The 23,028-nt window shown below is 42.3% G+C and overlaps 1 protein-coding gene across 1 annotated transcript in view; it reads right to left on the bottom strand.

Annotated features, from left to right (window-relative positions):
- COL4A4 (collagen type IV alpha 4 chain) overlaps positions 1-23,028 on the bottom strand; it is a 121,036-nt gene that overhangs the window by 31,599 nt on the left and 66,409 nt on the right. The window contains exons 24-34 of the mRNA XM_030831177.2: positions 20,311-20,494; positions 18,422-18,490; positions 16,177-16,284; positions 15,492-15,710; positions 13,476-13,637; positions 12,259-12,429; positions 11,097-11,240; positions 8,652-8,759; positions 7,081-7,262; positions 6,164-6,227; positions 3,483-3,557 (exon numbers count right to left, since the gene is read on the bottom strand). Coding sequence (XP_030687037.2) covers positions 3,483-3,557; positions 6,164-6,227; positions 7,081-7,262; positions 8,652-8,759; positions 11,097-11,240; positions 12,259-12,429; positions 13,476-13,637; positions 15,492-15,710; positions 16,177-16,284; positions 18,422-18,490; positions 20,311-20,494 — 1,486 coding nt within the window. The remainder of the gene's footprint in view (positions 1-3,482; positions 3,558-6,163; positions 6,228-7,080; positions 7,263-8,651; positions 8,760-11,096; positions 11,241-12,258; positions 12,430-13,475; positions 13,638-15,491; positions 15,711-16,176; positions 16,285-18,421; positions 18,491-20,310; positions 20,495-23,028) is intronic.

The following is a 23,028-nucleotide window of genomic DNA, read 5'->3' as shown; positions in this document are numbered from 1 at the left end:
TTCCATATTTGAGTTTTCTCAATCGTCCCCTCAATGTCCTTCACAGCCGGTGAGTCCACACCAGGTCCCATTCCAGAACCACACATTGGATACATCTATTAGGTTAAAAAAAACCTACTACAGTCCCCTTCTCAGGACAGTGACGTGCTGAAGAGAAAGGCCCAACTGTTCTGAGTCTTCTAGAACAGACCATTCAGCATTTGGTTCTTGACAGAGGTTGCCAAATGGTTTGGATAAATGCTCTACCAGCTCACAGCCCTACACGTCACCCACACACAGCCCCAAGACCATCATTCCATGTGCTCACTGAGGACTTTCTAATTTGTTGATTTGTTTTCTTGCTAATTTAGTAAGGATGAAATGATATTTCAGACTTCCTTTAAATTACATTTCTTTGATTACTAGAGAAGATGACTTCCCCATGTGTTTATTTATAATGTATGACTTTAATATCAATACAATTTATATTTGTAGGATAAACCAATAGTCTGTGCTGAAAATGACCAGTTGAATCTGCAAATAAAATATGTGGTTCTGTATTTACAAACCCACGGGGGTCACAGTCACTATTTATTATAACACACAAGAGAAACAAGCCTATGTTAGTCTATACTTGTTCCCAATCAAATTTGAGATCTATGAGCTTCACTGTGTATTGTTTTCTTCATCCTGAAAATATTCCTATGGTAAAGGGAAGGCAGCCTTTTCCCACCTCCAAATGAAGAAACTGAAATATTAAAGCCTTGCCTCTCCAATCACAGTTATATTAAGAACAGAACCTGTGAGTTAAGCTGTACTGTATTTTCTCTCTGAAATAGAGAAAAGGAAGGTAGAACTGAACCCAGTACAATCATATAAAATCCCCTGAGACAGGCTGCAGATCTACGCCTTCTTGATAGGCTTGTTCAAATTCAATGCAGCGTTTTTCAAGCCAATGGAAATTGCATGTTTAGGTAAACTCTGTGCTGGTGAATAACATATGATGCAATTTTAAAATTTTAAGCAAAAGCTATGGCATTTGGGAAAGGGAACCATTTAAACGGTGACAACCACAGGAGACCAGAGAAATTACACCAAGGCAAATTTTCTTGAAAAAGTTAGCCTACATATAAAATAACTCAGTTCTATGATTTTTAACTTACAGTATTAGGTAATATCAAAGGTTTCCATTTTGGACTCTTCTTAGCTTATAAAATCTTACTATCTTAAAGGTTTACATAAAAATACCAGTAAGTGTGGAAAAATCTCTTCATGTTTTGCTGACTGCTGATGACAATGATGAATTACACTTTCCATTTGTGTAGCAATTTTTAGTTTATAAATTGCTTTCAAGGAATCTCATTTGATCCTCAGAACAACCTGTAATATGCATAGGGCCAGTTTACAGGTGAGGAAATAGCTCAAAGATGATAAGCAACTTGCCCAAGACCATATGCTCAGTGGTAAAGGAGGTTGACTTTGAATCAGTGATTTTCCTTTCTGAGACCTCCCTCTGGTACTTTTTATGAGCCTCCACAATGCTAACCTCAAAGCTATTTTCCCCTCCAAATGTACACGTAAGCTGTACATTTCAGTTAAAATATTATAGTATCTAAATCTATTTGACCATGCCGGGGTAAAGGACCCGTATGAAAGGGAGTGGGGAAGGAAGTTTTTGCCAGTGCAATAGCTTGTTTTCCTGTTAGACTTCCATTTTAGCAATCTTATGGTATAAAAACAAAGATTAATTCATTCTCCTTATTTTAAATGTTCCTTCCCAGTGTCCATAATTTACTGAATTGTGGATATTTATAGAGTGTAAAGACGACTCAAAATCTATCGGGCTTCCCTGGCGGCGCAGTGGTTGAGAGTCTGCCTGCAGATGCAGGGGACGCGGGTTCGTGCCCCGGTCCGAAAGGATCCCACATGCCGCGGAGCGGCTGGGCCCGTGAGCCATGGCCGCTGAGCCTGCGCGTCCGGAGCCTGTGCTCCACAACGGGAGAGGCCACAGCAGTGAGAGGCCCGCGTACCGCCAAAAAAAAAAAAAAAAAAAAAAAAACTATAAAATTTCTGAAGTTAAAAATAATTAAAAAATTGGTTTATTCTTTAAAGTAAATAAATAAATAAAAATAAAGAAATAAAATTTCCCATAATAGTTCTTCTCAGATATTCTTTCTGTTGTATGGAATGAAACATGGCCACTGCCGCAGAGAATTTTAAGGTAATACACAAAACTATTAATATGAGATATTTTAATTTACAGTGGACCCATCTAAATACAAGCCTGGCTTCTAACCTGTCCACTATCAGCTGAATGACATTGGGCATCACTTATGGAACCAATCATCTGTGAAGAAACAAATTCTTTCCAGGCAGTGGATATCCCTGTGCACAGAGCTGTGTACATTTGTCTGCTTATTGACTTAAGATATATTCCTACACGTGGAATTACTAAGTAAAAGCACGTGTATGTTTTGTCAGCTGTGGGTCGTCCACTGTAACGAGCCGCAACCTCTACCGGAGAGCAGGAACTCCCTGGAACATCACAGTCTGTTCTGAGGGATTACACATCTATTGTTGCTGATACATGAAGTGCTGTTTGGAAAGACTGAGATTTGTTGTTGATGATGAGGCTTTACGTTCCTTTGGTTTGGTTTTGAGTAAACTAGATACTTAGTAAAGGAGGTATTCAATCATATCTCAGCAACTGCACTCCTCAGGGCATTCACCTATGCTTTTCTTTTTTCTTTGGCCACACCATGAGGCTTGTGGGATCTTAGTTCCTTGACCAGGGATCGAACCCGTGCACCCTGCAGGGAAGTGCGGAGTCCTAACCACTGGACCCCCAGGGAAGTCCCTCGCCTATGCTTTTCTGAGTAGGAAAGAAAGGGCTGGAATGACAACCTGCAGCTGCAGTCAGCTGAGTGGTTATTGTTAATGTATCATTTTTTTTTTTTTTTTTTGCGGTCCGTGGGCCTCTCACTGCTGTGGCCTCTCCCGTTGTGGAGCACAGGCTCCGGACGCGCAGGCTCAGTGGCCATGGCTCACGGGCCCAGCCGCTCCGCGGCATGTGGGATCTTCCCGGACTGGGGCACGAACCCGTGTCCCCTGCATCGGCAGGCGGAGTCTCAACCACTGCGCCACCAGGGGAGCCCCTAATGTATCATTTTTAGTTATAGATTTGCAAAACAGTCCGAATTTTAATTGCTTGCAATAATCATTTTAGACTCTGCCAAAATCTGGGCATGCCTAGGGAAGTGTGTTGTTAACATCCTAGGTCATGGGAGCCATGGTGGAGAAAAGATGGTGAGTTGCTGGTGTATAATCCTGGTGTCCTCCTAGGCCAGTGCTTATACATAATCCTTCTGATAGGTATCTTAATGAGCGAAGGGAGAATATAATACTGATACAACCATTGCCAGCTAGGAAGATAAAGTAATTGCACTATTTTTCAAACCAAACTTACTCTTTTTTGTTTTAATAAGAAAAGTATGTAGCTATACCTGGATATCCAGGGCTACCTGGCTCACCCTTTGGACCAGGTAGGCCAAACTGACTTGCAGGTTCCCCTTTGTATCCTGTAAGTGATAAAATGCACATAACATTATTTAAGAGAGTTTAATTTTGTTCATACAAGTGACTTAATAACTTTCATGATACTTCCCTTTATAGTCTATCCTCAATGTTCCAAGAGAGGATTTTTGAAACAATGCTTTTTTTTTTCCTTACATAAGAACAAATAGAAACATAGATGCAAGCTGTGATTTAAACACACACACACACACACACACTATTTTATAGTTCAAAACGGTCATAAGAAACTATAGATCTTAATAAGTTTAAATTTTTAAATTTTCTAAAATAATTTCAAATTTAGGGATCTATTTAAGAAATTACTTGGCATTGAGTATCCTTATATTGTTTTTTAGAAACAGAAAGCAGAAACTGTCACTGTTTCAGCTGCTGCAATCACATTTCAAGCTCTCTTCAAGGAAGCTCAACTCGGTGTCCTTGTAAAAAACCGAAATCACAAGTCATCTTACTGATGACTTCACAAGAGATGGTACTTTGGAGGCCATTGTAGGCAGTTGTAGGCCATTGTAGGCAGTGACCCCTACAGTCCCACAGAGCTGTTCCACACTGCTGCTGCATCCTTCCAGACACAAGGACTTACATTATAGCTGGGAGCCAATTACAAATGGAGGACTCAAAATGGTATGGTAGGGAAGGGCAAGAAATTGATGGGATTACAAGGGAAGAGAGCTGATTAGGCATGTTTTAAAGCATCTACACACGAACACCCCTTTTAAAGGGTCCCACCCACACCTATGGTAGGTTCTCTTCCACCTGACCCTACTCATAATTGTGGTTAATTGTTTGAAGGGTATGAATCTGGTTCCTCCCAGGTCAGCCAGTCTTTCCTTTAGGAATTGTAATAAAATGTAAGAACTTGAGGCCCTTGCCTATTGAGGCAGAAATCAAAAGCATTTTCACGATGTCCTAATATAGAGCATGATCAAGTGCAATCCAAACACATCCAGAAAGGATACTGAATAGAGAGTGATAAAGCCAATTGGTAGGCAGGTAAGTAAAAAACAGACCACGGAGAAAAGTCTCAAGAGAAAAATCCATGGATTTCCCAAGGGCTAGGTTCCTTCAGACTATGGTCCTGCAGAACTATCTTATCTGTGGGCTCCACGAGACAGCTTTTACTCCAAGTACCTTCATTGCATTTTGTTTCCTTGCAAACATGGCCAAATACAAGTAGGAAGGAAACAAGAAGAAATAGGTTTGTTCTTTGAGAGAGGCAAAGGGTCTATAATAAATGGATAGATGAGTAGAAGAGGACTGAGTTCTGAACACTGACTGAAGCTATAAAATGTCAAAATAAAATATGAAAACTTCCCTATTTGTAACTATTTCTAAAGAGAAGATCTAAGTTATTCTTTCTGAATAAATACATGTTCACAGTTCACTTTTTCTTACAGCAATTATCATGTTATTTATGGAGTGTCTCTCAAAGCGTAAAGCATGTTTCACTGGTAGTAAGGGAGAAGATTTTTAGGTGGTTCACTAATTACTGTTTCTGATTTTAAAGTTATTTATTTTAATCTGTATTAAAATAAAATATAACTGTACCACAAGCCTGTGAATTCACAGATAGTGAGAATAAGACTAAGGTTAAAAAGGTGAATCATTTTAAAGTAGATTTAAAGAAAAATATTAACCCAATGGTACACAAAAATAGTAAAAAAATATTAAAGCTTTTGTGTAAACGCTGCAATTTAAGATACCCTGGATTTGTTTGTTTTGTTTGTCTGGATAAAGGGTTAACGAAACCTCTCTTTCTCTGAGGACATTTTTTACCTTGGGTTAACTTCCTGTTCCTATTTCTCTGGAAACCTGATAAAGGCAGAATGTAAGTTGTGTTACAAGGCAATAGTCTTTGGCACAAATTAAACTAAGGCCTGTGAGGCCAAATCCAGCCTGCAGCCTGTTGCAAAGAAAGTTTTATTGGAACACAGCTACAGCCCTTTGTTTGCATACTGTCTACGGCTGCTTTCATGCTGTGTGTGCTTTCATGCACAGCTGTTATAGCAGAGACCACACAGCTGAAGATATTTATGATCTGGCCCTTTGAGAAAAACACATTTGCTGACCCTTGGCTTATGGTAAAAATAACTCAACTGTAGATTATGTGTGGCCCAGGAATTCTTAACTGAACTATTAGCACTTGGTGGGAAGTCATGGCTTTGGCCTTCTCTGTGTACCGTGACTCTTGTAACTGGGTCGCCAAAAGCTGTACCTATGGAGTCCTTAGAAGAGATACTGGCTCCTGTGGGGCACAGGGCCATGGACCACCAATGCGAATCTGTCTCCTGGCACCTGAGCTGTCATTTATAGAGCTGCAGTCACTAGGACAGCTGAGAGTACTCCCACCAAGGAGGAAATTATGCTATGCCTGCAAGCATGCTGTTTTCTGTATGGTACCCTTAGATCTGAATGACAAATATAGATGATTTAGGTCTTGTTTTGACTATCTAGTAGAGTCTAAAAAGAACTCTTTGAATGTTGCAGTTTGTTTGATATACTTTACTTTTCATGCCAGAGGTACCTGCTCACAATGCTACAAATACCCAGGACTATGAGCTTGATGGACGGCTGCTATATCTCCAAACCATACCTTTAGGTCCTCTTGTACCATCAATTCCTGAAAGTCCAGGGGGCCCTGGAGAACCTGGCTCACCCTGATAGTTTAATGAAACAGAAATAAGATTGTAATCGAATTTCATATACAAATGACACATGCTTGACATGATCCAGTTATAATTTTCTAGAACTAACTTGGTTTTTATAATTTGCAGTGGTAAAGAAAATTGGAAATGCATTGCAAGCATACTACTACATGCATCTAGGTTTTAAAAGTTGATGAAAGTCTTCCAGAATTAGTGATACCAACAGGGGGCATCCAAATCCCAATACTTGGTTGCAAAAGAGTAATTGCATCACATCACTTGAACTTTAAGTTTTGAATGAACAAACTGATACGAAATAAACTGTTATAATTTATACCCAAAACTTGAAAAATCTATTTTATTCCAAAAGATGGGTAGCAAAGTATATTATACATTTTCCAGAAATTATGATGTAGGCTACTACATTTGTACTTCCTGGGTTCTCAAGGGGTATTTCGCTTATGATTGTAAAGATAAAGTATATTTACAGAAAAATCTATGATGTCTGCAATTGGATAGGAAAGCTTAGTAACCAGAATTTGGGTCATTTTTCAGATGACTCTTTGTGCTGGTAAACCAACAGTCCTCAGGCAAGTCTCTATGGAGCTGTTTAAACAAGGCTGGGGGTAGAATGTGGAGTAAGTGACTTGATCATTTACGTCACCGGAACCAGGCATAAGCACTGGCCAGAATTACAGTTACATCATGGCCTTCTAGAAGTTTCCATTCTTCCCTTGACCAGCTCCTTACATTCTAAAAGCCAGTGAAGGACTGTGATGTACACTGGCAAAGTAAGATGACTTACGGGCATCCCGAGGCAGAAAGGTTTTATTGTATCTTTCCTTCCAAAACAGCAGTTGCTTACCTGGTCACCTGGAAATCCCGGAAAGCCAATGAGCCCTCTCAGCCCAGGTGAGCCTGGGGGGCCTGGGGGTCCAGGAAGGCCTGGCTGCCCTTTCCTCCCGGGCTCCCCTCTGTGAAGTCCAGGTGGTCCACAGCTTCCTGGCTCTCCTTTCTTCCCTTGTATCCCAGGATGGCCTTTATCACCTGATGGGGTTAGAAGTGTTACAGACCTCTTGGAGGAAATCTCTTGAACTTTAAGGAAGAGTTAAACTATCGTGACAGGCGATAGTTAGGCTGTGGGTCTTGGTCCTACTTATAGGAGACAAAGCCATCTCCCAGGAACTGGGAGTCCTAATTAATTCCTGCCCTAAGCTGCATCACAACGGGTTTCTGGCTTCCGCGACCTCACTGTAAAAGGAGCTGCCCAGGGCTTCCCTGGTGGCGCAGTGGTTGAGAGTCCGCCTGCCGATGCAGGGGACGCGGGTTCATGCCCTGGTCTGGGAAGATCCCACGTGCCGCGGAGCGGCTGGGCCCGTGAGCCATGGCCGCTGAGCCTGCGCGTCCGGAGCCTGTTGCTCCGCAACGGGAGAGGCCACAACAGTGAGAGGCCTGCGTACCGCAAAAAAAAAAAAAAAAAAAAAAAAAAAGGAGCTGCCCATGAAGAGACTCAAGGCTACCCCGGGGGGGAGTGAGCAGCATCACTTGCTTTATTTTGGTTTGGTTTGGTTTGGTTTTTTTGCGGTACGCGGGCCTCTCACTGTTGTGGCCTCTCCCTTTGCGGAGCACAGGCTCCGGATGCGCAGGCTCAGCGGCCATGGCTCACGGGCCCAGCCGCTCGGCGGCATGTGGGATCTTCCCGGACCGGGGCACGAACCCGCGTCCCCTGCATCAGCAGGTGGACTCTCAACCACTGCGCCACCAGGGAAGCCCACTTGCTTTATTTTAACATGCTCATTTTACAAATGAGGAAGGACTTAACCAGAGGACTTAAAACATTTGTTCCCTAACTCGTTAAGGAGAGGGCCAACAAAAGAACCCAGGTCCCATTCAAATTAAGTCTAAACCGGGAAAAGAAAACACAAATGTGGTTGTCAAAATCCTTGCTCTGGGGTGTTTCTGAGGACCAGCAGCACAGGCAGCGAGGGGCTTGTTAGAAAGTCAGAGGCAGACCGGCCCCAGACCTGCTGATTGAGCATCTGCGTTTTAACAAGGGCCCCAAGGGAGGCACACTGAAGGTTGAATAGCACCCACTGAAATGATTTGGAGAGTCACTGTGCTACTCATTTTAAGATCAGCCAGCAAAACCAGGAATACTTTAAACCTGGTACCAGTATTTCATGTATCTGTCTGGACTGATTCAAGTTTGGAATATCCAAATCTATAAACACATATGAACTACAGGTAAGTTCTACCATGGAAAGAAAAGTACCATGAGGTTCTTTAGTGTATGTTTTTATTTTTATCTAAAGAATGACCTTTCCTAATCTCCGAATTACAGTTTTTTTTGGAAAGTTGTCTAATATGCATGCTTGTTTGAATGACCTGTAAAGAAGTCAACTTATTTGGTATGGTTAAAAAAACATAAGCATTTACCTTCTTCTCCTGGGAATCCACCATCTCCAGGAGGTCCAGGTTCCCCGGTTTCCCCCTTTTTCGAAATAATATCCATTTCTCCTTCATATCCTGGGGGTCCTCTTGCTCCTTTAGATATTAATTTTATAAGAGCAAAACAAAAGGAAGCACCACACACGTGATTATTCTGTTACAGCTCCTCACGCCCAGTTTGCAAATCCCCATTTAACCTGCCAAACTGTATGTATGTTCATAGATTGCACAGTATCAACATTGTTGATTGATTTCCTAAAGGAAGGGCCATGCCTTTTACATTCCTTTCCCAATTTGTCCAGCAAAGGGGACTGGTGTACACTGAGGGCTCAGTGAATGTTTGCTAAATTCAACCAAACTCGTCTCAGAGTCTTCAGACAGGCTTGAAAAGTTCCAGGTCTAAAATACATCTCTGTTACATATATAAAATGTAATATTACTCAGCCATTAAAAAGAATGAAATAACGCCATTTTGCAGCAATATGGATGGACCTAGAGATCATACAAAGCAAGGTAAGTCAGAAAGAGAAAGAAAAATACCATATGATAATCACTTATATGTGGATTCTAAAATACAAGACAAATGAACGTATCTATGAAATAGAAACAGACTCACAAACAGAGAGAACAGACTTGCAGTTGCCAGGGGGAAAGAGTAGTGGGGGAGGGAAGGACTGGGAGGTTGGGATTAGCAGATGCAAACTGATATATATAGAATGGATAAACAGCGGGGTCCTACCATATAGCACAGGGAACTATATTCAATATCCTGTGATAAACCATAATGGAAGAGAATATGAAAAAGAATGTGTGTATAACTGAGTCACTTTTGCTGTAGGGCAGAAATGAACACAACATTATAAATCAACTATACTTCAATAAAATTTTTTAAAACTACATCTCTTTATCCTGTAAATTTTGAATTGTCCATCTCATATTTTCCAGTTCCTTATCTTCCCCTTCCTAACCAGCCTCCAATATTTTCCTTATATTAAAAGAACAGACACTTAACTTGGTTCTCCACATAGAGAATTCTAAGAGGTAGGGAGGGTATACAATATTTCTCCTGATTTCTGCAAACACTATTCAGTTGTAGATGTGGGCTGGAGTGGGCTCATCTCAGCTTGATGAGAGCCACTTAGTAACAAGTCAAGAATTTTGTAAACTAGTTGTTAAACCATCGGTAGTTTTAAATCAGTCATGTTGAGCGTATTTATGGTGGGAGTATTTACACCCTGGCAATCAGCAAACTGTAGTGTAGTAATCAGGGCATTTTTTAAAAACTTTATTTTAGAGAGCCAGCTTACCAGAACATCACTGGCATTAACCCAATTTTAAATATTTTTAGTGGGATAATTATATAGAAGCACAATAGCACAGCAAACATCACTTATCTAAGCTAACGGAGAATGACTCTGATTCCTTGATTCTATATAAATAATTTACAGGCTAGTAAAACAAAAAATAATAGTAGAATCAATCAACTAAAAGTAATTTGAATTAAATATGAGGCTATTTTCCCAAAGGGCTTTAAAGACAAAAACCTTGTTTCTAGAAATTGTCAAGCATTCATTCTTAACACTAGAAATGAAATCTTACCTTCACTCACCACAGCCTCATGGCTAAGAGATCAAAGTAAATATTTAACAGGGATGGGCACAGAACATTGACACCAGTGGTCTTGAAACTTTTTTTAAAAATAGTAATGGAAACTTTTCTTTAAATGAAGCTTGGGAGAGATGCAATTCATGGCCCAGATGAAAGCGGACTCATTTAGTTCAGCGGTCAGCAGACTACAGCCCACAGGCCAAATCCCACCTGCTGCCAGTTTTTATACAATCCATGAGCTGTGAATGGCTTTCACACTTTTAAATCATTGGGGGAGGTGACTCAAAATAAGAATAATACTTTATGACATGTGAAATTAAGTGAAGTTCAAATTTCAGTGCCCATAAATAAAATGTTCCCAGAACACAGCTATGTTTGTTTGTTTACGTGTTGTCTCAGGCTGCTTTTGTGCTACAAATGCTGAGTTGTGTAATTTCGACAGAGACCATATGGCCTTAACAAAAACACTGTTTTTTTCATTTAAAAAAATTGAAGGAGGGTTTGGGGACCAGGAGTCCTGCCTGCACCCCCTTCCCAAAAGGTGAGAAGGTTTTCTGAAACCCAAGAGCTCTAAGTCAAAGCCCTTGTTAATTTTTTTTCTATTAATAGAGCAATTCATTTGCCATAGTTATATGGGATAAGATTGGGAGGAAAGGAAAATACATTTTGTTTAAAATCCTAAAACAAACACCATAGATTCAAAAGGCAGCAGAATCCAAGCTGCAGGATAGTTCCATTTTATTTTTTCAGGGATCATACTTATAGGTTCTGGTCAAACACTAAAAACAATCTATGCTGCATCGCTGTGCCATTAGCTGCGTTTACCTTTGTCACCTTTCACTCCTCGGTCTCCCAGGGAGCCGGGCCAACCCTGTTCTCCGTGTTCTCCCTTTCTGCCAGGGTGTCCGTCCGGGCCAGGTTTTCCTCTCTCTCCCGGAAAACCCAGGAAGCCGGGTAGCCCCTGGGGTCCTGAGGAGTAACATGAAGTTTTAGGGAAAAGTTTTATAGGCTAGTACGGTTCCTAGATCTGTGTTCCTTGCCGTCCACGTGGAGAAGCGAACTCCCCCTAACTCTGAGCTTGTGCTGAAGGGAACAGTCACTACCAGCCTCCCGCCTGTAACAGACAATCTGTCCCATCCAAGTCTCAGTTTTCCCCCCCACAGATCTGAACTGCAGGCCTTTATGCTTCTGAGTCCAGATCCCACAAAGCTTTAAGAGAACTGGGCTTCCCTGGTGGCGCAGTGGTTGAGAGTCCACCTGCCAACGCAGGGGACACGGGTTCGAGCCCTGGTCCGGGAGGATCCCACATGCTGCGGAGCGGCTGGGCCCGTGTGCCATGGCTGCTGAGCCTGCGCTCTGGAGCCTGTGCTCCGCAGTGGGAAGCCACGGCAATGAGAAGCCTGCACACCACAATGAAGGGCAGTCCCCACTCTCCGCAACTAGGGAGGGCCCACATGCAGCAACGGGGACCCAATGCAGCCAAAAATAAATAAATAAAATAAATAAATTTTTAAAAAGAAAGAAGCAGAAGTTCAAACATGTTGGTCTGGGCCTTGGCACACAGGTAGTGCCTAAAAAAAAAAAAATAGAGAACTGGGTATTGGGCAGGGAGGGAGGGAGGGAGGGAGGGAGGGAGGAGGGAGGGAGGGAGGGTAGAGGGAGGGGCCCATCCAAAGTGGAAGCACATCAGCCCTGACCTCCCCCCTCCATCAGTACCACCCAGTCCTCCGGGCAGAAGTGTGTGTAGGTTCTGTGGACCTAACCCCTCCCCCCAACACTCCCGTTTACCTAAACCAGAACATTCTGCCCCTGGAAATCACAATACAGAAGACAAGAAGAAGGGAGAAGTCACACAGGAAAGGACCAAGTCAGGCTAATATACCAGTAAACTCCACAGTATGGTCACCTGTAATTATCTTCACCTGGCAGTGGATTTCAGATTTATAAAATGGCGGGGGGGGGGGAATAATGGAAAAGCAATACCCACCCTTTGGGCCTGGAAGACCAGGTAGCGCATCATCCCCACTGGGGCCTGGGACTCCCGGGGGCCCTGGGGGTCCATCTGCCCCTGGCCGTCCTGGGACTCCGGGGAGGCCCTTCATTCCAGCGGGTCCAGGAGGCCCCATGTCCCCTTGTTGTCCTTTCCAACCTGGGGCACCTGTGACAAACCGCAGTGACAACAGTGGAGGAAGACTGAGAACTGGCTTCACACACAGGCAGGAAAAAAATCCATGGTAGCTTAAATTGTGTATCTGTGGCCAAGTAAACAATATTTATCAGCTAAAATCCCAGTAGCGACTCTCCATCAGTCTAAGTATATATTTTTCTGGCTGCTATAAAAAGAAAGGCAGATTACTTGAATAAATATTTCCCAGTTGAGATGCATTATAAAGTCTTTTAAAATGGAAAGTGGATAAGGGTAAAGAATTTATATTTACTCTTGGGTGGGGAGAGGGTGGGAACTAATAGGAGAAAACATTCCAGGTGCTTCTTAAAGCTACAGCCAAGTGAATTTTGGTCAAGCTGTTCACTTTGTAATGAGAGCATTATAGGAATCACCAACGTCATCTAGAATTACTGGTGATTAAAAACAAAGCTGTAGTGGCAGGGTTTGCTCCAATCTCGTTTTGATCCTTTGAGAGGGTGTATTCTTGGATGTGGATAAACACAGCAGAATTGAAATAACAGGTGACAATCTGGATGGTGAAATAAAGATCATATTGGAAACAGCCCCCCAGCACCTTGTATTGAGAGACACTTTCTCATGGGTCTCTTTGATGTCTTGCTGGGTATTCCAAGAACAGAGGGTCCTGACCCATCCTCACTCGGGCTATTTCTCAAGGTTGTGTTGGCAGCAAGCAGCCTGACAGATACAGTGTCTCCCTCAGTAAGAAAAGCAAGCTGTCTTGCAGGTTAATGTATAGCTGTTGTATCTCAGGCTCAGAAACTGCAACCCACCATGTGTGCGGCATCCACTAGCCCCTCTTATATCACCCCAGAGACACTTGGGTGACACAAGGAAATGACACAAACCAACATGAAACTCCTGCTACTTGCAGTGCCATAAATAATCAAATCCTTTGTTTCTGACCCAAGAATCTTGCTTCTGCCAGCAGCCGTAAAAGAGCAACAGGTGAGCTTATTCCTCTGTAAGTAGGGTAAACCCCACACCTGTCACAGTTCTTGACACCTGCCGACACTTACCTGGACTTCCTGGAGCTCCAGGGAGCCCTGGTGGCCCTGGTCTCCCTGGAGCGCCTCTTTCACAGGAATGGCCGGGTGGACCTGGGATCCCTGGAAACCCAGCACTTCCCTCTCTCCCTTTGGGACCTTTGAGACCCGGGAATCCGGGCATGCCAGCTGGCCCTGAAATGATACAGTTCATCTGTGACACTGAGGGCATAACACTACATAGACGGCCTACAGTGGCATTCATGTATATCAATACTGGAGGTAAACATTTTGATCCCGGCTCTGGGCTCCAATGAGTTAAGCCTCTGAATGGATTTTCTTATCATAGATGATAGTGAGCTCCAAGTGCACGGTAAAACCATGCATTGCTAAGAGAATTACTTGATAAGGTTATGTAGACAATGTAGAAGTTGCTTATGCAAATTAAAAATCCATGCAGTTCTTCCTGATTTCCATTAGCCTCTAACATTACCCCAAACCACCACAATGCTTGCACGCCCAGTTTGTACTGTCTGAATTTGCATTCTGTAAACGATTTCATCATTCCAACTCTCAAAATTTGTATTTGTTGGAAAGACAGCATCATGATCTTCAGGGGGAAAAAAGTCTTCCATAATTCTACACCCTAACCTAAAAATCTATTTTATTGTTTAATGTTTTCATTGTATTTTGGTTCATATGTTTGCATTTTTAAAATAGTAATCCCAGTGCACTTTCATTTGTTGGGTTATTTCATATTGCATGTTAATATGCAAATGTTTTCCATTTTATTGTAATCTTTGCAAATATAATTTTAATTGTTAATAGCTGAATAGTATTCCTTTGAGTGTGGTGTGTGAGTATGTGTATGTACGTATTACTTAGCTCTCTTTACTGTTTTCAATTGTTCCTCTACTGTGAATAATACTGCAACAGTATTTTCGTACTAAGCATCTCCTGTTGAATTCTTCCCTTAAATACATTTCACAAGTGAGATAGTGGGATTACTGGGACAAAATTATTTTCATTGACTCACATAATGTATTATCTTGTTACGTTCCAATTAAATGGGTTTTTGTATATGAAAGCTTCTGACTTACAAACTATTGGATAAGCTCTCTGAGGACCAAGAATGTGGCTTATTTCCCCGCCTTCCATTTTCCCTGTACTATTGTACTATCATGGGTACCTAATAAACACTGGCCCATCCATCATTAGAAAAGAACCAGAACACTGTTTGTAAAAGTCTGATCTGGGGTCCACTTTTCGTCACCATCCCCCAGGGGTTGAAATTCAGACTGGACTGCTGGGCTCCACCCAGTTCTGATGTCATGAATCACAATTTCCTAGCTTGGGGCCCAGAAGACGGTGATGTTAATGACCCCCAACTCTACCCCTGTTTTTTGGGGGGCGTGGTATTTTTAAGTACATGAAAATCTGAAAACCTCTGCTGGGGATCCTGAAGAATCCATAACGATTTCAGAAAAGGATGTGACTCAGTGCCAGGGCCATCTCCCCATCTTAAGTTTCACTGCCCTGCCTGCTACCCCTGCTGGAATGAAAGTCCCTCTATCCTTTCACCTGTCCAAAGAACACAGCGTCTGCCAGGACTCAGCTCGTGCCTAGCTCTCCCCCAGAGCTTTCCTTTGAATGCCAGCCCACCCTGCTTTGCCCCACGGAGCTGCTCTTCTCTGACAGCCTGTCCTGCCCTCCTTCAGCCTGGCAATGGCAGTGGGCTGATCTCCCTGCCCCTCGGATCTAACATACTGTCCTGGAGTCCAAAGCAGGCAGATGTCCAGTAGCTGCTGAATCAAACTGAACAGACTGAGCCACGGTGAGCTGGGTGTGAAAACCACCAATAAAATGCAAAGGCAACACTGCGGATGCAGGTTATTAGAAATGTAACCAATGCCCATGTATGAAGGAAGATGCTTGACTGAAAATTTTAAATTCTAGATTTTTAAGGCAAGATAGTCTAGACACTCTTCAGGGACCTGTTTCAGAACTGAGCTGGCTTTATGGACCACAGGAAGAGCACAGCCCTCATACCTGCAGCCCCCGGTCGTCCAGGATCACCTCTGAGTCCTTTTGACCCTGGTACTCCTAAAAGACCCCTCTTTCCTGGGGGTCCTGGGTAGCCAATAGCAGAGTCTCCCAGAGGTCCCTTCTGACCATTCACTCCAGGTGAACCTGGAGAGCCTGGGGGCCCGACAGGGGAGGACCCCTTTTCACCTCCAAAACCTGGATCTCCCATATCACCATGAAAACCTATTGAACAAAAAATTGTTTAAATTGTTACATGTACAGATATAGAACCAACACACATATAAGACTACTACTTTGATAAAAACACATTGTTTTAAAATACAGGGATACCTACTAAAATTAGGAGTAACTTAAGAGGCAATATTGTTTTTTCCCACCTTTTGTCAGAAAATGAATTGTAACTCCGTGTTTCCTATAAGCCAATGACGTTTCCCTAATTGCTTTCGCTTACCAGCAAAGAGTCTGTCTAGACTGAGCAGTTCCTACAACATAATATAATAGTCTATAACTCATGCTCCAGGTTTAAGGAGCCCTGAGACATCACAAAAGTATCATAACCTAGAAGTTATCGAAACATAGCTAAGAGCCTACTATATCAAGAAAAACCATTCTCCCACCATCTAGGGATCCCTGGGCCATTCGCTGACTAAGATCATGAGACATTCCTAAATGAAAAGCCCTTATTTACCAGGTGGACCAGGTAGTTCTGAGATTCCTGGTTTGCCACGTTGACCCTTTTCCCCATCCAGACACCTCAACCCAGGAGCTCCCCGACGACCTGGAAATCCCTTTGGACCTAAACAAAAACAACAAAACACAGACACAATAAAATCAAATGAGGACAAAATAAGATGATTTTTAAAATAAAATCTATGTTAAGTCTTTCTTAGGGTATTTCTACTTTATGGAAGTATAGGTGGTGCCTAGCCTGGTTTTTATAAGTCTTGTGCTCCAAATAAGCTTTTCATAGAGATTGTGTTAAGGTACTTTCTCAGAAGCCATACCGTAAAGAATTCTTTCTGAAAGCCTTTGGGACATACACCACCATTCAGATGAATCTTTTGATACCTTCCCATGCTGAGTCTCAAACACAAATATGTGAGGATACCCTTCCTTGTAAGAGGACAGAGGTGGTGGCCAGTGTGTGGCTTGATGAGAAAGCACCAGAATAAAGACCAAGTCTGTTTCCCTGCATCTTACTGCATTTGCCCTTAAATGAAGTACAGGCAAAAAGCACCTGCAAGTGCTTCCCTGGTGGCGCAGTGGTTGAGAGTCCGCCTGTCGATGCAGGGGACGCAGGTTCGTGCCCCGGTCCGGGGAGATCCCACATGCCGCGGAGCAGCTGGGCCCGTGAGCCATGGCCGCTGAGCCTGTGCTCCGCAACGAGAGAGGCCGCAGCAGTGAGAGGCCCGTGTACCGCAAAATAAATAAATAAATAAATAACGAGCACATTTGGGCTTCCCAGGTGGCGCAGTGGTTGAGAGTCCACCTGCCAATGCAGGGGACACGGGTTCGTGCCCCAGTCCGGGAGGATCCCACATGCCGCGGAGCAGCGGGGCCCGTGAGCCATGGCACTGAGCCTGCGAGTCCGGAGCCTGTGCTCCGCAACGGGAGAGGCCCGCGTACCGGGGGAAAAAAAAAAAAAAGCACCTGCAAAACGAATTGAGATTTTTTAAAAACCTTCTGTGTTTTCCTACAAGGAGTTCTCTAAGCAAAAATAACTTATAAATCATGAACTTCAAAGGAGATGCAACTGCTAGCTGAAACTCTGAGTGTTCACTTCCCTTGAGGCTGAAGCTGCTGGAAGTGACCACGCGTGCTTTTTATCCATCCATGACGAGGTACCAGCAAATGTGAAGATGAACGTACAATCAGTCAACCAACCATTCTTCACTCCACTGATACAGAATTATATTTCCACACCCTTGCCACTGCCTTGTGGTGGGTGGCCCGTATTTCCCACACTTTGACCCGGGGCTTGGCCATGTGACTTGCTTTGGCCAATAGGATAGTAACATCATGAAGTAATGAGAGGTGTGAACAGTGCAAGTGAAGCTGGGCCCCACCCTCTGGCATTTCTGCAACCACAGGAGCAGAGCACACCCTGGCCTCACAATGAGATGCCCGTTGCAGACCTGACCTAACCCAGGACCAGGCATGAAGCCGATAGAGACCATCTTAGATCAGCTGAACGACAGACCCATAGAGAGAAACTAAATATTATTTGTTAAAGCCCACTGCAATTTGGAGGTTGTTACACAACACGATTGTGAAAGCTAGTGGTTACAGAGGGCAATACAGAGCCATTCATCACTCAATGCTTAAACACTTTTTGTATTGATAGTTACGTAGAACAAGAAAGGTGACCTTTAGTGGCCATGCCAGTACTTAACAGGTCAATTTAAGTGAACTCTAAATAAATAAAAAAGAATTAGACAAAATCCCTTATATAGATCTAGGGTTTAATTCAGCTATAAATACGTGACTGAGTCAAGTGCAGTGGTTGTATGAAAGTGTAATCGGGTGTAGATGCATGGGCATTTTTCAGAATGTTTCTGGTCAGATATTTGGGTCTCTTGGAAAGCAGAATAGAGTAAAACTTATAATCAGTAAGCAAGTAATCAATTTTCACTCTCGGGGCACAAGTAAAGAAAGAAGATATAGTTTTAAAATGCTCAAAAGGCGATCATTTTTGCTGATATGTGATCAAATCAAGGTAAATTTTGTTGCACAGAAATATTATTCAGAGTGGGTTTGGTGGACTGGCGACCCAAGAGGAATGGCTACAAATGGTGTTTCCCGTAGTCCCTCAAAACTTTATAATCAGGGTAGAAATATCCTAAATAGTTCCTGAGGATTTGCTATTGGTTTATCTGTCTTACCAGTTCTTTTAGTTGGGAATGTGTATGACAGTAACTTCTCCTTGATCGTACCTGGAGGTCCATCAAAACCTGGCGGGCCTGGCCTCCCAGGGTAGGTTACGTTACAAGGAACTGTATCACCTGGAATGAAAAAAAAAAAATTGGCATTCACATAATTGATAGTCCAATGCAACGTGAATCTCAATGACAACTCGATCAAGATACTTCTTCATACGGTATATGTGGAATTCAAAGGATCCCCTTTGAATCTCATTAGGGGTCTCATTAGGTCACTTGAACTACGAGTCTCATTAGGTCACTTGAACTACGAGTCTCATTAGGTCACTTGAACTACGTTTATTTTGAATTTCTAGAAGATCTGTCCTGAAATCTGAACTTCAACTGTCAGACAGTAATAGAAGGGGAGTAAGAAAAATATTGATTCCAAGAAATAGCAGTTTAATAACCTACAAAAAATAATGGATGTATAGACCCATGGATGTCTACCACAATGGAATCAGAAGCTCTGATAAATCATGAAATAGCAGCAAGTATCCAACACTGAGTTCCCAAGATCTGACTCCTAGCTTGGATGTGGGGGAATTGCGCAAATGAAGAGCCTGGGAGAGATACTAATAACAGCTTCCGTTTACTGAGGGCCTGCCATGGGTCAGGTGCTTCAAATATATTGTCTCTGGGGGCTTCCCTGGTGGCCCAGTGGTTGGGAATCCGTCTGCCAATGCAGGGGACGCGGGCCTGAGCCCCGGTCGGGGAAGATCCCACATGTGGTGGAGTAACTAAGCTCATGTGCCACAACTACTGAGCCTGTGCTCTGGAGCCTGTGAGCCACAACTACTGAGCCCATGTGCCACAACTACACGCCTAAAACCCATGCTCCGCAACAAGAGAAGCTACCACAATGAGAAGCCCGTGCACCGCAACGAAGAGTAGCTCCCACTCACTGCAACTAGAGAAAGCCCGTGTGCAGCAATGAAGACAAAACGCAGCCAAAAATAAAATAAGTAAATTTATTAAAAATATATATATATACTGGCTCTTGTTTTTCTAATGACTTTGCAATGTGGTTTTGTCATCCTTCATTTCACTTGGTAAAGAAAATAAAATTTCAAAGTTGTGCTCTGAGTTTTCTTCTCCTTTAAAATGGAATGTTTCCCTTTTATAACAGAAAGTTCATCTCATAATGTATTACACCATAAGCTCTTAAATAAAAAATGTACCATATGAATAAAAATAATGTTATATTTTGATGGTTCCAGACCATGATCTTAAACCATATCAAATTCCAAGGTATTCGTCTTTCTATGTTGTCAAAGCAAGAACCAAACATATTATTATATTATAAAATTTCACAAGTACCTATGTAACTCAAGTCATATGCACATATTACAAAAGAGAAAAATCTTAAATCAATCTTTTTCCAAACTTTTAAAAAGTTTTCAGCTATAAAACTACAAGTCACTTTATTGTTTGAAATCCAAATAACTGTCAAATATATTTAAAATCCCTCCTTTTTTTCTCCCTAGAATGCCTACAAATGGGTTTTCATGGACAATGCTGTATTTTTAAAATGAAATATTAGTGGTTTTATTCAAATAAAATGCATAATCTCAAAAGATAGTAAAAAAAGAGAGATTTTGAATATATACATGTATATAATTTTAAGTCAGATTGTCCACATTGATACTGAGAAATGAATGAAAGGCAATTTGCCAAACCAATAAAACAGCAAAGACATCTTAGCATTTTAAAGATTTGTTTTAAGTATTGATTGTGCTGTAATGCTTTTATTTGTTTGACAACATTCAAGGTTTGAACAGTGAATTGTGGGAATTTTATTTTAGAGGTTCTACCATAACTGTAATAACTTTGCCCAGAAGAGAAGCTTACTTTAGTTTCCATGATTTCACTTGACATTCTGCCACAAAAACATTCAAAATTACCTTTCTGACCCTTCCAGCCATCAGGGCCCCTCTTGCCTGGGCAGCCTGGAGCTCCTGGTTGCCCTCTCTCTCCTGGTGGACCAGGAAATCCCAGTCCCGGAGGCCCCCTAGGTCCTGCTCTGCCCGGGGGGCCTGGTGGTCCAGGAGGCCCTTTATCACCTGGGGCTGCATCTTCATGATCTCCCTGAGAACATTTGCATCAAGAGTCAATCACCAACCTCTGAAAGGCCATGAACTCAAAGCAGTCATTGTCACTGTAGGCTACAAAAATGCATGCAGAAAGCCAGTTAATTCTAGAAGTTACTTAATAGCAAATGCAATTTTAAATGATTAACTAAGATTCTTCTTAATGTTTTACATACATATCTACAGACATATATATGCTCTTGATGTGTGTTTTATGATTCAAAAACAGAAAATTATATGTGTTACGTCTTAAATACAGAATAAGAAATTTTATTTAGAACCACTCTGTGACAGCAAATACAATAACATATAGAAATGCATACATTAAGGGAAGTAGTGGGCTTACAAACTAAATAAATTCTTATCTATTAGAAACGTTTTCTTCTGCATTATTGTAAGACACAGGGAGGGACTTTATCGCCCTCCACCTCTGTGGGCCAAGGGCTGACAAATCCTTTCTCCTCCTGCATAAGAATGTGACCTTTGGTTAAGGGTCTAGTTCTGCTCTTCAGGAATCTGCATAAAAATGGATGTCAACTGCGTTACTAGACCACATTGCTTATGGTAAAATTAATCCCTGGCTGCAAAACTTGCATGTGGTCTGGAAGAACTATAAAGACCTGTGTGGAGCCTTTGTCAGGGCTTCCTTAAGAGGTGGCTCCTGTAACTGGCAAGTTCCTTGTGGGGTCCCCGCAAGCTAGCCCTGTGGTGGAGATAACACTCCCGTGGAGAAGGAGGCTTTCAAGTCCAGGCTGCTCACACTTCTGCATATGAGAATCTCATTGCCTTCACCCCAACTGAACGAAAAGCTGCAAGGACTCCCGTGTAGGAGGAAGGCCTGACACTGCCCTGCAGGCAAGCTGAGGGTCACGCCTTCTAGCCTTCTGAGCGGCCTGGTCCCAAATGTGGTCTATGAGTCTGAATTGTTTCAGACTCAGTCTGAAACTCTAGAGAGATTCCCCCGTCCCTAGCGGGTGGTATAGAAATTCCTCTCCCCATCTGATCTGTAAATATACTTCGGTTTTTCACAGTTAGGTTAGTACATGATGACACTTATCACTCAGTGACGGTGGTTTCTAAATACAGCAGTCCCCTGCTTATTCACGGTTTCACTTTCCAAGGTTTCAGTTAGGCACGGTCTGAAAATATTAAATGGAAAATTCCAGACATAAACAACTCACAAGTTTTAAACTGCGCTCCGTTCTGAGTAGCATGATGAAGCCGTCTTGCTCCATCTAACTAGGGACGCGAATCAACCCCTTCTCCAGCATATCCTTCAGTCGGTCACTTAGTAGCGTCTGGTTATCAGATTGACTGCAGTGGTATCGCAGTGCTTGTGTGCAAGTCACCCTTATTTTACTTAATAACAGCCCCAGAGCACAAGAGTAGGGACGCTGATAATTCAGATATGCCCAAGAGAAGTTGTAAAGTGCTTCCTCTAAGTGAAAAGGTGCACGTTCTCAATTTAATAAGGAAAGAAAGAAGAATCGTATGCTGAGGTTGCTAAGATCTAAGGTAAGAATGACTTTTATATCCATGAGATTGTGAAGAAGGAAAATGAAATTTGTGCTAGTTTTGCTGCCACACCGCAACCTGCAGAAGTCGTGGCACAGTGCTTGCTAAGTGCTTAGTTAAGATGGAAAGGCATTAAATTTGTACAAGATATTTTGAGAGAGAGAGACACTACATTCACATAAATTGTATTACAGTATCTTGTTATAATTGTTTTATTTTATTATTAGTTGTTAATCTCTCACAGGGCCTAATTTATAAATTAAACTTTATCATAGGTATGTATCATAGGTATGTATGGGGTCGGGTACTATCCGCGGTTTCAGGCATCCACTTGGGGTCTTGCACCATGTCCCCTGTGGATGAGGGGGGACCACTGTAGTTTCTTAAGTGGAAGAATGAATGAAACAGGGATTACCAAATCTAAAGCAGAGAAGATTATTTATATACTCAATATCCGCTGAAAGACCAGAAAGCTATAAATACCATCTAACCCAACTTCCAAACGTCCGTCTCTTATTCACATGTATTTTATCAGATAGGAGTCCTATAAAATCAGAACATGGTCCTTCCTTTTTACAACACTCTCAATGGCAGGCTGCATGATCTGGTGGAAACAGCAGGTACTGGAAATAAGACAGACTGGGTTTGCCCTCCTGCTTAGCCTACTTGAGAGATTGTTGACCTTGAGTAACGTACCCTAAGCCTCCATCTCCTTACTGTAAACTCTCAAAGATAATTGTTCCTCAGAAGACAACAGTTACGAGTAAAACATCTAGCTCAGTTTGTGTGGCATTGCAAGCATTCAAAACTACCTCATGTGCCAAGATATTTTAAGTTCCTGCTTATGTCTCACAGTCTTTTCTTATGAACTTCATCAGCTACACGTGGACTCTACCCAAAACATGTCTGAAAAATGCAGAATTATCATTTATCAGTGGGACCTTCCATCAGCCAATATGTCTATCCAGTGGATCTGCACTAGTTCCTCCTTTCTTGCTTGCCACTTCCCCTCATGTG

This window comes from Globicephala melas, chromosome 7, assembly GCF_963455315.2.
Source record: "Globicephala melas chromosome 7, mGloMel1.2, whole genome shotgun sequence".
Taxonomy (NCBI): Eukaryota; Metazoa; Chordata; class Mammalia; order Artiodactyla; family Delphinidae; genus Globicephala; species Globicephala melas.
Note: the sequence above shows the minus strand (reverse complement) of the source record. Positions and strands in the feature narration are given on the sequence as shown.